This window comes from Manis javanica, chromosome 6 (assembly GCF_040802235.1).
Source record: "Manis javanica isolate MJ-LG chromosome 6, MJ_LKY, whole genome shotgun sequence".
Taxonomy (NCBI): domain Eukaryota; kingdom Metazoa; phylum Chordata; class Mammalia; order Pholidota; family Manidae; genus Manis; species Manis javanica.
Window position 1 is genome coordinate 108682461 of NC_133161.1, and position 12228 is coordinate 108694688.

General features: G+C 61.3%; 1 protein-coding gene across 10 annotated transcripts; it reads right to left on the reverse strand.

The window, feature by feature from the left end:
* Positions 1-46: 46 nt before the first annotated feature.
* Positions 47-9420, reverse strand: AEBP1 (AE binding protein 1). Of its 10 annotated transcripts, none has more exons than XM_073239213.1 (21): positions 8836-9420; positions 6945-7316; positions 6363-6425; positions 6181-6252; positions 5895-6026; positions 5740-5817; positions 5102-5179; positions 4842-4925; positions 4679-4729; positions 4105-4214; positions 3890-4029; positions 3515-3599; positions 3281-3425; positions 3100-3185; positions 2729-2852; positions 2232-2428; positions 1941-2120; positions 1406-1778; positions 1193-1332; positions 1014-1113; positions 47-872 (listed from the first exon to the last, which is right to left on the reverse strand). In XM_073239213.1, exons 1-21 carry the CDS (start codon positions 9059-9061, stop codon positions 307-309), a joined length of 3402 nt encoding a protein of 1133 aa, XP_073095314.1. In that variant the 5' UTR covers positions 9062-9420; the 3' UTR covers positions 47-306. The 10 variants fall into 10 exon arrangements, with proteins under 10 accessions (XP_073095314.1, XP_073095315.1, XP_073095313.1 ...); XM_073239214.1 differs by having other exon boundaries at positions 47-875; positions 1451-1778; positions 8836-9418; XM_073239212.1 differs by having other exon boundaries at positions 47-875; positions 3100-3182; positions 8836-9416.
* Positions 9421-12228: the final 2808 nt, after the last annotated feature.

Sequence of the window (12228 nt, forward strand, 5' to 3'; positions counted from 1 at the left end):
CCTCTCTGCCCTTCACTGACCAGAACAGTGAGTGACCAGCAACATGTCTGCCATGAGCTTGGTTTATTGGTGTTGCCTGGGCAGGTGGCTGAAGGCCCTGGGTTTACTCAGCCTGCCCCCACCCTGCACTGTGGTGGCCCCTCTTCTCTGAGGCTGGCAGGCAGGGTAGACCCTGATCTTTAAGTCTTGGTCTCGTCACATCCTCTCCTGGCCTGGTCCACACCAGGGGCCTCCCCTGCCCTGATGGCTCCAGGCCAGCTGTGGCGACATGACACCAGCATGGGTGTGGGCGTGGGCAGACCTGCCTCAAAATTCCCCGAAATTCACTGTGTAAGTCTCGGCTGTGGTGAAGAACAATTCCGGGCCCAGGACCACCTTCTCCTCCTCGGGCCCCGGCTCCGTTGCAAACTCTGTCACCACCTCCGTGTAGGTCTCGGTCTCTGCCTCCTCCCAGGCAGCTGTGGGGGCCGCCGTAGAGTGCCAGGGCCCGACGCTGGGGGTGGGGCCGGGGGCCAGGGAGTGGGTGGGGGAGAGGGTCGGGGTCGGGTGCACTGGGCTCACAGTGGCGTTGAGGCGCCGGAGCCGCATCTGCTCGCGCATTCGCAGCCGGTACTGCAGGCGGCGGCGCTGTATGCGGCGCTGCTCAGGGGTCATGGGGCGTGAGGGGTCAATGCGCAGTATGGGTCGGTTCCCGTTCATGGCTATGATCTCCCGGATGCGCTTCCAGTTGGAGCGAGCCAGGATGAAATTGCACTGAGTGGCCCCGATGTCATAATCCACGTTGCAGGTCTTGGCACTGGGAGTGTAGCCCTCTGCGTGGGCTGTCACGCGGTACTCACCCGGGTTCAAGATACGCCAGTAATCACCACCTCCTGCTGCAAAGGGAAGACAGGTTTGCTTCCCAGGTGCCTCCGCTCAGGCCCGGCCCTCCCTCTACCTGGGGCAGGCCACCTTCAGGGGCTACAGACTAGGTGCCCACCTTGGAAGGTAGTGTAGGTGTGCACACAAAGTACCTGTTTTCACGCCGTGATTGATGCCGCCCACAGAGATGGTGGCGTTGGCAATAGGGATGCCTTGCTCATCAGTCACCACGCCCTTGATGCCTCGGTGAACCTGCAGGGAGGAGGCAAGTGGGTGGCCACAGCAACGATGGGAGTCCTGGGCTCCCTACCTCCCGGGCCCTGCCCCCCACCTGCTCCATGAAGGTGAGCAGTGCCTCCTTGTTGTTTTCCCACTCCCGGGGCAGCTCGCTCTCATGGGGGAACTTGTCACAGCCCAGGTAGATGGAGAGCTCCAGGCAGTTGGTGTGCAGGTAACTGAAGTCGTTCATAGCTGAGCAGGGCAGATAGCCTGTCACTCCTGCCCTGCAACAAACACCCCACCCCAGCCCCCAGGGCTGACTCACTCCCAGATCGGGGCTTCCACTTGGCCCCATTGATGATGCCCATGCCGTTTGTGTAGTCCTGTGCTTGGCAGCCTCCCCGGTAGGGCTCAGTCATGGTGAGGTGGGCAGAGGCAAAGGAGATGGCCAGCCAGCGGAAGATGGCATGGTCTGGGGTCTCCTGGGCTTCGGATACCTCATCCTCATCTTCTCCACGGGCAGCCGCCATGGCTGCAGCCAGCAGCTGCTCCTGGCTGGGCGTGCGGGCCATGTCGTAGGGGTAGGACACAAGCCTCTCGCCACCATTCAGGTTCGCCCCAAGCACGAAGGGGTGCTTCTCCATCCAAGTGATGATGGCCCGGACCTCTGTGGACACCTGGGGGCAGCCTCCATCACCCTCCATGCAGATCCCATTCTGGTTCACCCTCTGTGCAGACCCCATACTGGGACCCACATCCCTTCTCTGTCCCCCTCAGCCTTGGTCACCTACTGACCCACCCCAAGTCTCCCCCAGCGACTCAGGCTCTGCCAGACCCTGCTGGCCAGTCTGCTGCCTCACCGTGGCATCTGGGGAGAGGTAGCGTTCAGGGATGGGCAGGTTATTGTTGGGGACCCGGTACGGGACCCACTTCCTCTCCTCAGCTCCCCAGAGCACAGAGTTGAGATCTGGGAAGTCTTCGTAGATGTCAAAGCCCTCCTCGGTCCACAGCCCCAGCGCCCAGTTCCCAAACTCAGAGCCCTGGGGAGCCAGCAGGATCAGAGTCAGTGGCCTGCCCCAGTTCCCGTGCAATATGACACTGACCCCACCCCAGTAGCACCCCAACCCTCTGAGCCCCGATTCCCCACCCACCATCTGCGATGCCACCTCATAGCCATCAGGGTTGAGCGAGGGCACCAGGTGGATGCGCGTGTCATGCACCAAGCTGCGCACACGGGGGTTCCCATCGCGGTACTCGTGGCACAGGTACTGCATGAGCTGTAGCAGCAGCTCCCGGCCCAGCACCTCATTGCCATGGATCCCGGCTGTGTAGCGGAATTCAGGTTCTCCTGCAAGGGCAGGAGCCTCAGCATCTACCCTGTCTCCCAAGGCCCTCTTGAGGATGACTCATTTATACATGAAAAAAGAGGGCTCTGAGGAAGGACTCAAAGTGGCTCACTTCCAGGGGCTGAAGGCAGCCGACACTTGTAGGGCCCAGCAAAACAGCCTGGGACACCTAGAGAGACTCCCAGGACAGGAAGAGGTAGTGAGCTGGGAACACCAAAGGCGCAGGCCCAGCCACAATGCCAGGGCCTTGCCTCTAATCTGTAGGTGGGAGGGCTGGGCCCCAAGAGCCATGGGGGCCTCACCCAGTTCATGATCCCCGGGGTTGTCTGAGATCTCCATGGCGTAGATCTTGAGCCCACGAGAGCTCTTTCCCAGGCTGTATGTGCGGGTGATGGTGGGGCACTCCGCATTCACCACCTTCATCAGCTGAGTGGGCAGAGCACCCCAAGTTATGCGGCCTGCCTGCACCCAGCCCACAGAGGCAGCCCTCTCTTGGAGATGGCCTGTCCATGGGGTAGGCCTCTGGGAGGAGAGGCCCCTACTAGGAACCAGCCATCTGGGGTGCTGGTGCTTCAGGGAGAGGCCTTGGGGCCCCCTCCCCAAGGTGAGGGCCTGTGTGTCCAGGTGGGGCAGAGGTCCCAGAACCCAGGGACAGGGCCCCACTGTGCCGCACCTGGCGCATGTCCTTGTGGCTGTGGTGCCGGAAGTCCAGGTCGTCTGTGGTCACTACCTCATTCTGTGTATAATAGCTATGGACTGCTGCAGAGGGCGGCAGGCGGGGCCTGAGCAGGCCCCCTGCCTGCCTGCTTTCCCAGGAACCCTCCGCCCTCCAAGTCCCTGAGCCCTGCACTCACGGGACACCGGGCATCCCAGCACCTCCAGACGCATGCACAGGCTGCCATTCCAGGTGAGGGGGTAGATGCGGATGAAGCGGGACACCACTGGCTCCGGGAGCTCACTCAGCACGGGCGTGTCCTTGTCCACATTCCCGTGGAAGGTCTGAGGAGAGGCAGGCCTCAAAGCAGCCCCCTAGCTGAGAGGCCACCCTCCCAGGTACCAGGGGGTGGGCAGAGGTCTTGAGCACCTACCATCTCCTCGTAGCCATTGGTATACATCACCCACGTCTGGCTGTCATTGCTGAAGCCCACGAAGAAGGAGGTCACAAAGTCGTCACTGGGAAGCAGATGGGGGTCAGGACAGGCTGCCCTCCACACCAGTCCCAGGCACTCAGGCAGCCCCAGCCCTGTCTTCTGGGCTAGAATGGGCATGTGGTGCTCACTGGGGGTCAGGGTAGCTCCCATGCCCACTGTATGGGTATGGATAGGTGATCGCTCATTTGGGCACAGGGAGCTGACTGGCCATGACCGTCAAGAAGGAGCAGGGCCTTGAGCAGTGTCTCAAGTGGGACCCAGCCATGCCTGGAGCCGCCACCCACCAAGTGCCTGTGAGCCTGGCTGACGTACTGAATGCTGGAGTCGCGCCCCTGGGTGATGACGCCTGTGAACCTGGTGGTCCTTCTGGTGTCCACCTCGATCCATTGGGTCTGAGGGTCATCCTCGGCACACCATGCCCCATCATAGTAGTCATCCTCAGTGGCTCCAGCCTGTCCGGGTGGTGGGAGCTGAGTTGGGGGACAGGCCCCTGGGCAGCTGGGAGATGGAGCCATGCTGACACCCACCTGCATGTTGAGCCGGCCACGCTGAGCCCCCAGACCATGGCGCAGCATGGAGGATGCCCGGATCTGGTTGTCCTCAATGCGGTGTGACTCCATCCCGATGGGGGGGCACTCTGGGGATGTGCATCCAAGGCTGGGTGCCTGCTAGCTCCATCCCTCCCCCCACCAAACCCAGCACTGAGGAGCCCAGAGTCCCTGCCTATCCTGGGCACCAGTCATGGCAGCTCTGCCCCATGTGGGGTCAGGCTGATGATGCCTGACTTCCCAGAGCCACTTGAAATCAGGGAGAGTGAGTCATAAGCGTCACCCATACCCTACACTGGGGCCATCCACACACCTGCCATGTGCCACAAGCTCTGAGCCCCAAGAATTTAAGAGCTGGAAAAGGTTCTGGAAGTCTGAGGCACTGTCAGGAAATCTGGGTTTGGGACCCACATATGGCCTGGGTCAGGCCGCTTTCCCCAACATCCTACCCTGCTGCTGCCCGGCTCCCCAGCCCCCAAGTACCAACCCTAGCCCTCTGCTACACCAGTCCCCCACTCACCCCCATCGTCGTGCCCCAGGGCCCCTCACTCACTGACTCTTTCTGTTGGCACCCACTCCTCCAACTCCTCACCCTTCTGTGGTCCTGGGGGAAACAGTTGGGGAGGTGGCGCATAGGGTCCCAGAGCCTCAGGGTGGAGGGCACAGTGTTCCCCACAGGGACCCAGATCTTGTGGTTCTGGCTCCTAGCCCCCTACCTTTATGGTCCTTGCCCTTCTCCACTGTCCATTTGTCATCTGGTTCCTCTTTCTTGGGGTTGCTGCCCTCCTTTCTGGGTTTCTCTGAAGGGTGAAAGGTGGGAGGAGCCTGTAACCTTAGGTCTGGGCTTCAGGGGACATGTGGGGAAAGGGTCAAGCATGCACTGGGGGCAGATGGGTGGGGGTCAGGCTTGGACTGGGGACAGGTGTGGGTGCAGGTCAGGCTGAGCTTGGGGGTGCAAACAACTTGGTCCACTCACTCAGCCCCTCCTTTTCCTCGTCTGTCTCCAAGTCAGAGTCAGGCTTCTGGGGCCTGGGGAGCTGGAAGTAATAGTCCACTTCGGGGAGGGAGAGCCACATGAGGCATACCAGATGCTGCCTCAGGGCCCCACCATGTGAGCCAGAGGCCCTTGGTTCACGTGACCCCAGAGCGCGACTGGGCAGAAGGGAGGGCCAGCCGAGGGGGTGGCATGGGGGTAGGCTAAGGGGAGGGAGGTGGAGCCTGCTAGAGGGGCCCTGGGTACAGGGGGGTCAGCATGACCCTGGAGAGGGCATGACCTGCCGAGGGTGGGACAAGGCTGGGCAGAGAGTAGGCATGTAGGGGACAGGTCTTGAGTGACCAGGAAGGGGGTCTTAAGGGTGGAGGTGGAGTCAAGGGCCAGATGGATTGATGTGGCAAAGAACTGTTGAGGTGATTGCCCAGTGGTGCAGGGAAGGAAGGCCTGGTAGGGGTGGGGCTCCTCTAAGGAAGGGGTGGGCAGGACCTATAAGGGACTTGGGGGTAGGAACAGAGCACAGGCCAGCGAAACCAGGTGGTTCCGGGCAGCAGGGACCTGGGCACACTGCCACCAGGCTGGAGTTCCATGGTAGCGAGAGCCTGGGATGGGAGGACACTCACTGTCATCGTAGTTAGGGATCACATAGCCATCCCCATAGTCGGGGGGTGGTGGGAGTGACAGTGGCTTCAGAGGTGGCTCTGTGGAGGTAGGAGGCAGGGGTGGGCCCAGAGGCTCCCTCACCCAGCACTTCCTCTCCCATTTGCCCCTGTCCTACCGATCCCCTCCTCGGGGGCCTCAGCCCTGCGCCGGGGAGGCTGGCTCTCCTTCTCAGGGTGCCCAGGCTCTGGCTTCTGGGGCTTCCTCCGTGGGGGTGGCCTGGGCTGCTTCTGGCGCCGGATGTACTCAACTGAGGGGGGAGTATGGGCTCTGAGCTAGGCAAGGCCCCTCCTCAGTGGGTGGTGGGGCTGGGAGGGGCCTCTGAGTGGATCATCAGAGGGCTCTGGCTGGGGGTCAGGGTTCTGACAGGGCCAGCTGTTCCCTGCCAGCAGGATCCTACTCACAGTCCTCGTAATCCTCCCTCTCTATCTGGTCGTTGTAGTCCAGCGTGGGCTGCTCGGTCACCTCCTCTGGCTCTGGGGGGAAATGCTCATGCCTCCTTGTTGAAAACACCCCTGGCACCCCCACCCTGGAGACCCGAGTCTAGGTGCTTGGTCTCCAAGGCCAGGTGGACATGCCCGCTCACCAGGCTGATGATCCCCATCAGTCTCTCCTCCTGGACCCTGCCAGGGATGTGGGAGGGCCCCACCTGCAACGCAAACCCCAAAGGCCTGCTCTGACCACCCACACTGCACCAAGACCTGGACCCTGCTGACACCCCGAGGCCCAGCTCACTCCTGGAGGCCTGGGCCACTCTGGCTTCACTCTGCTGGCATCCCCAGAGCCAGAGAGCTTGAGGACTTTCTTGGGAGCCCAAGCCCTACTATCTGGGAACCCCTGAAGCAAAGCCACCCCAGCAGGGGGGCACCCTGCAAGCTCAGAACCCAGCAACATACCAGAGGGTAGCTCTGGGTGGGGCCCTGGGGACAGCTCCCAGGACAGGGAGAGCACATCACTGGACAGGGCTGCTTAGGCTCCCCTGCCCAGGGAGGCAGCTGCACTAAAGGGGCTCCGACTAAATCGCCACAGTTATGACAGTCCCCAGAGCCCGCCCTGTCTGGGCAGCCCTGATGATCTGCAGGAACAAAGCCCCAGGGACTTGCACCACCTCCCTCCCCACAGCCCAGCAGGCCAGAGACCCACCAGCACAGGAGATTCCAGCACATACCTCCCTCCTGCGGCAGCTCCTCAGGGCTGGAGCTAGGGGGTAGGGGCAGTGGCCACCACGGGGTTTCCGAGGGGGTCAGAGTGGGAGGCCTCTTGCCAGCCAGGGGCCTCTTGGTGGCCTTGGGTGGCTTCTCCCTGGGCTTTTTGGTGGCCTTGGGTGGCTTCTCCTTGAGCTTCTTGGGTGGTCTCAGAGACCCTTCCAGGGGCTTCTTGGTGGCCTTAGGTGGCTTCTCCTTGGGCCTCTTGGTGGCCTTGGGTAGCTTCTCCTTGGGCTTCTTGGGTGGCCTGGGGGACCCTTCCAGGGGTTTCTTGGTGGTCTTGGGGCCTTTATCCTTCCCTTTCTTTCCTCTGTCTTTGGCCTTTTCTAAAGGCGCTGTCCAAGATGCAGACTTAAGTCAAATCAATGGAAAGCCCCCTCTCACATGTGGTCTGTGTCCCACAAGCTGAGCACGCTCTTGTTCATTCCATTTTCTGGGTTGGGAAACTGAGAGGTTAAGTCACTTGCCCTTGTGGTAGAGCTGGGATTGGAACCCAGGCTTTCTGTCTGCAAGTCTGTGCCATCACTAGATCTTGGCTTGGGTGGCTCAGCTCCCAGGGAGTGGGCCCTCATCCCCCACCTGCCAAATTTATGACCTATGATAGGCCCTCCTCACTTGTCCACTCAGCCGGTCAGGGAGTGCTATGCTGTGCTGAGCACAGAACAGGCAGAGGCAACTAAGCCCACCAGGCCTGGGGAAGTGCCTGGCCTAAGAACGAGGAGGTCCCAGCCCTGCCAACTGCCACACAGAGTGAAGGGCAGGGCCAGGGCTGCCCCAAAGTGCCCCGCAGGGCCAAGAAGAGCCTCAGGGAGAAGGGACACTCATGTTCCTGTGCAGAAGTGAGGGGTCTGGGGTAGGCTGGAAGCCATAACCAGTAGGTGTCCTAGGGCCACAGAAAGGACACAGGGGCAGGAGGTGCTGGCTGCCACTCCAGGACCCTGAGCAAATGCTATTGAGAATGTAATGGGGGCTGGGGCCACAGGCCAAAACACAGGGAAATGTACAAAATGCAGACAGCAAGGAGAAACTGCTGCCACCGCAGCACACAGAGGTCGGACACCAAGGGAAACTGCAGTGGGACAAGGAGGGGGGCTCCCAGGCCCCACCCTCAGCTCTGGGAGGGGCAGTCAGGAAGAAGCTAAAGGGGCATACGGAAGACAGGATTCTGACCAGGAATGGTGGGTGATACCTTGTAGTCTCCTGGGAGAAAAATCAACCAGATCCATGTCCCACTCCAGAAGGTCCCAATAAACAGTTGAGATTTACTGACAAGGGATTATGTAAGAGGCCCTGGACTGAATGCTTTGGTGACACATCACCCCATTTAATTCCCTGGACTTCCCATTGCCCGCTGCTCCTGGAAGGCTTATGGGGAGGGGATCTTCTGCAGGCCCCTTGCCTGCCTCTGGGCTCCTGGAGTAGGAGGAGGCCAGGCAGGAGAGCGCTGGCGACCCTTCCGAGGGAAGGCCTGAGGCTGGGGCTCTGGTAGTGGTGTGGACATAGCCAGTGTGTGCCCACAGGGCGAGTGGCCCCACCAGGACAGCAGCTGTGATCTGGGGAGGGGGCAGCAAAGTCCCTGTGGGGTCAAGCTCAGTCCCTTTGAGGGGCTGGGGGTGAAGGACAGGGTATCCTAAGTCCCTGGGTCACGAATCCACTGGATGCGTCTCCTTGCCCAAAGGGCTACAAGCCAGCACTGACCCCTGACCTGGCAGGGGCCCGTCGGACCTCTAGCTCCTGCGCCTCAGCGCGCTGGCTTGCTGGGCAGACCGGAACGCGGCCAAGTTCCGCGGGTCCCCACTCACCCAAGGTGCGGGCTCCCGAGGCCCCATCAGCCCAACACCCTACTTGGCTTACCCTCTCTGGCCACCCCCGTCTGGGCCTTGCGGACACGCAGGGTGGGCTCGGGGGGCGGCGGGGCCTCCACGTCGTCCTCCCTGAACTCAGGCTCCAGCTCCGACAGGAAGCCCTCCAGGAACTCCTCTATCTCGTCGTCGGTCAGCACCGTCTGCGGGCGCCCCCCGGGGCACAGCGCCAGCAGCACCAGGAGGCAGCCGAGCAGGGGCGCCCCGCGCATGGCCATGGCCGTGGCGCGCCCGGGATGCAGGGGCGCGGGGGCTCGGGTTCTGTGGGGGGTTCCGGGAAGGGGTGGGCGGGGGAGGGGGCCCGGGATCGGTGGGGCTCAGCGGCGGTCGGGGGATTCTGAGGCACTGGCGGCGGCTGGGAGCTCCGGCTCCTCGTGGCGCAATCCAGCGCGGACCGCCCTCTCCAAAGCGCCAGTGGAGTTCAGGGCGGGGGCGCCGGGGCTTCCGGAGCCGACTCCCTCACCTCGGGGAAGGAGGAGGAGGAGCCGGGCGTGGACGGGGGGGCTGCGGGGGGGCCAAGCAGTCCGGGAGCCCGCGCTGGGCACGTCCCTAAGCGGGAACTGCAGCTGGGGTACCGGGCTGGAGGCCTGCGCCTAGGAAGGAGGGTCTGGGAGGAGGGAGAGTCGGAGGGATGGGAGGTCCTTAGGGCGAGGGGGCCGTCGCCCCTCCCCCGCTGTCCGTGGCGCCTCCCCCGAGCCCGCGGGTTGGGACTGGGAAGCCTGGTAGCACAGCCCAGCTGCTTCCAGGACCCTCCCCATCGCGGGGCCATAGAAGGGCTGCAAGGGGCCTGGCCAACACATACATCCCTGTTTGGGGCCTTGGCAGCCACCTATGTGAACTCTCCCTGGCCTTCATTCTGACCTCCAGCTAACTGCCAATGTCCACAGCAGACGGGCCTTGTGCTGATTCTGGAAGAGACAGCACTTTGAGAAGTCACTCTGGGGGTGTTGGGGAGGTGCCCACCTGCCCTCAGCGCAGCGCATCTGCCCTGCTGGGGTAGGAGCTCCAGGGAAGGTCGTCCTCCCTTCCCAGGTCCTCCATACAAGGCCAAAGTTTGGAGGGATAGAGATGAAGCAGGGAGGGAAGAAATTCCTTTCAAACGTTATTAGTGTCTGTACAGTTCAAAGGAACTGGTGCCTGTCAGGGGTGTTGAGGGACTCAGCACTCACACAGAGATTCCTCAACAAATTCAAGGGTTTCTTGCCCATGTCTGCCCTCTCAGCAGCCCAGGAAGGGATGCCTGGATCCCAAATTAAGAACTCTGCAAAGAGGAGGGAGGCAGCAGCCTGCTGATCTGGCCTCTCTAGCAGGTGTTGTGGCCTCCAGTGAAGCCAGGTCAGATCAAGGGAAGATTTTAGGGGCAAAGCCAGTAAGCCCAGCTCTGTGGAAGACATGGGGGCCACAAAGCCATAGGATATCAGACATTGTCCCTGGAGACTTGGACCAGCTGGATTGAGAGGACTGTGCCCCAACCCAAGCCTTGTGCTGAGCCTACCAGGATAGCCACCTGCTGCCCGCACAGGCACAGGTACCCTCCCCAACACTTGTTCTATTTCCCACAGTGCACACTGCTTCACCTTTAGGGGTACATTCCCACCTGAGACCCAAATGTGGGACAAACAGCCTTCTCTCTCCTTTCACCAGACTCAGTTTTAAAACCTGTGTTTACAGTAGCTCCAGCCACCACGTGGGCCCCGGGGCACATAGTTGGGCAGTGGGAGAGTCCCAGGATCTGTTGGCAAGTCTGGAGGTACCTACCAAGGTCAGAGAATCCCAGTGTTGACTTAGAATATTGGAGTGCTGGCACAGTCAGATGTGTAGGTGGTGTTTCCACAAGGCTTCACCAAGGGAAGATGTCGGCTAGCCCCACATGGGCCTTGCATCTAAGGCCAGAGCTCCCAGGACATTCCTCTCTGAAGGAATGAGGGAGCAAGAAAAAGATCACCTGGAGCACTGGCAGCAGTTGGCCCTGAGCTAAGGTCACCAGTGAGGTTTGGCCCAGTGAAGTGGTCAGGTGGAAGAGCCTACGATTCGTGGCATGATCCATAAACAGGGGTTGAAGGCAAAGAGGAAGAGCAGGTCAGGATGCACCCTGGTGGTGCCGGCCAGCCTGAGCAGGCAGCAGGCGGGGGCATGGTGGGGGCTGCTGGCTGCAGGGACTGGGATAGGGCACTCTACCTCCACTCACCTCCTCCATTCAGGGCCCTTCCCTTGCTGCTCTCTGGCTCACCCTTGTTCATGCCTGAAACAGCAGTGGGACTGTGTCTGGAGTTGGTACCCAGGTTGAATCCCAGCTCTGCCCTGCCAGCCACCAGATGACACCCACTAACCCTCACTGCTTCCCAGCTGCCTCCCCACCAAAGGTGCAGATCAGAGTTCTTGCCCCTGTGCCACGCCCAGCACAGGCTTCAGCATTCACAGTCTGCTGTCTCTCAGCTCTTGTCATGCCCCTCAGAGACCAGGTCCACCCCCCTGGGCTCCCAGAGCCTGTCCCTGTGCCAGCCTCACCCTACCAAGTCCCCAGGCCATTCCTGGCAGCAGTAGGATGAACAAGTGCTTACTCTTAAATGTCCTCTGAGAACCCCTGAGTCACAATTCTCCAAACTCTGTCTTGGAATTTGCCCCCTTCCCCCCAGTTGAGTGTGTCAAGCAGGGAGGCCCAAGGCTTAGGGGCAGCTCTGGCAAGTCACTTCCCTGGGAAGGCTTGCACATGGCTCGGATCTGGGCCCAATGTCTGCTGCTAGGGAAAATAGAAACCATAAAAAAAATTAAAAAGGAATAGAAAGAACAGTTTCCTTAGCCACAGTGAGTCACCGACAGGAACATGAGCAAAGGCCTTGTGGAGGGGCTGGGCTCTGGGGGCCAGGGAGCCAAGACCTCCCCATCCCAAGTGCTGGGCAGGTGACTGCTCTCCATGACAGGCCGGTACACCCCCTGGTGGGTGGGGTTGGGACCCCACCTACCTTAAGACCCACACCCAGGAATTCCCTTAGACCTGGGGCCTGGGGCTCTGTCTGGGGTCAGGGAGGCAGGCTACCAGGAGATCCCCACCTGCAGAGGAGCACAGCATCTAACTCGAATGGCAGCAGCCTGGCCAGGACAAGGCAGGTTGCGGGGTGGGAGGCTCTACCTCCTATGGCTGCCTCTCCCCCTCCAGGCTCCAGAGTCTCCTGTCACTGGGGAGGACATCTGTGTCCCTGTCTAAGGGATCTCAGTCCTGGGGGGCTGCTGGGAAGCCTGGAGCACTCCAGCTTTCTAAGGGAAGTCTGGGCCTTTCCCTGCCTCCCAGTGAGGGTCTGCCCAAGGGGCTGAAGCAGGACTGGGCTGGGAAAGGTGGGAGGGCCTGACTTGGGCTGTGGGTGGGGGTGCGTGGAGCTCTTCTACA

Excerpts from the sequence above, each read along its gene's own strand:
- AEBP1 (XM_073239211.1), bottom strand. The coding sequence starts at position 9,061 with ATGGCCATGCGCGGGGCGCCCCTGCTCGGCTGCCTCCTGGTGCTGCTG. Across the intron at positions 7,317-8,835 it reads GACGGGGGTGGCCAGAGAGG|CGCCTTTAGAAAAGGCCAAA; the intron begins GTAAGCCAAGTA and ends CATCTTGGACAG. Across the intron at positions 5,818-5,894 it reads GGCCCCCGAGGAGGGGATCG|AGCCACCTCTGAAGCCACTG; the intron begins GTAGGACAGGGG and ends CTACCTCCACAG.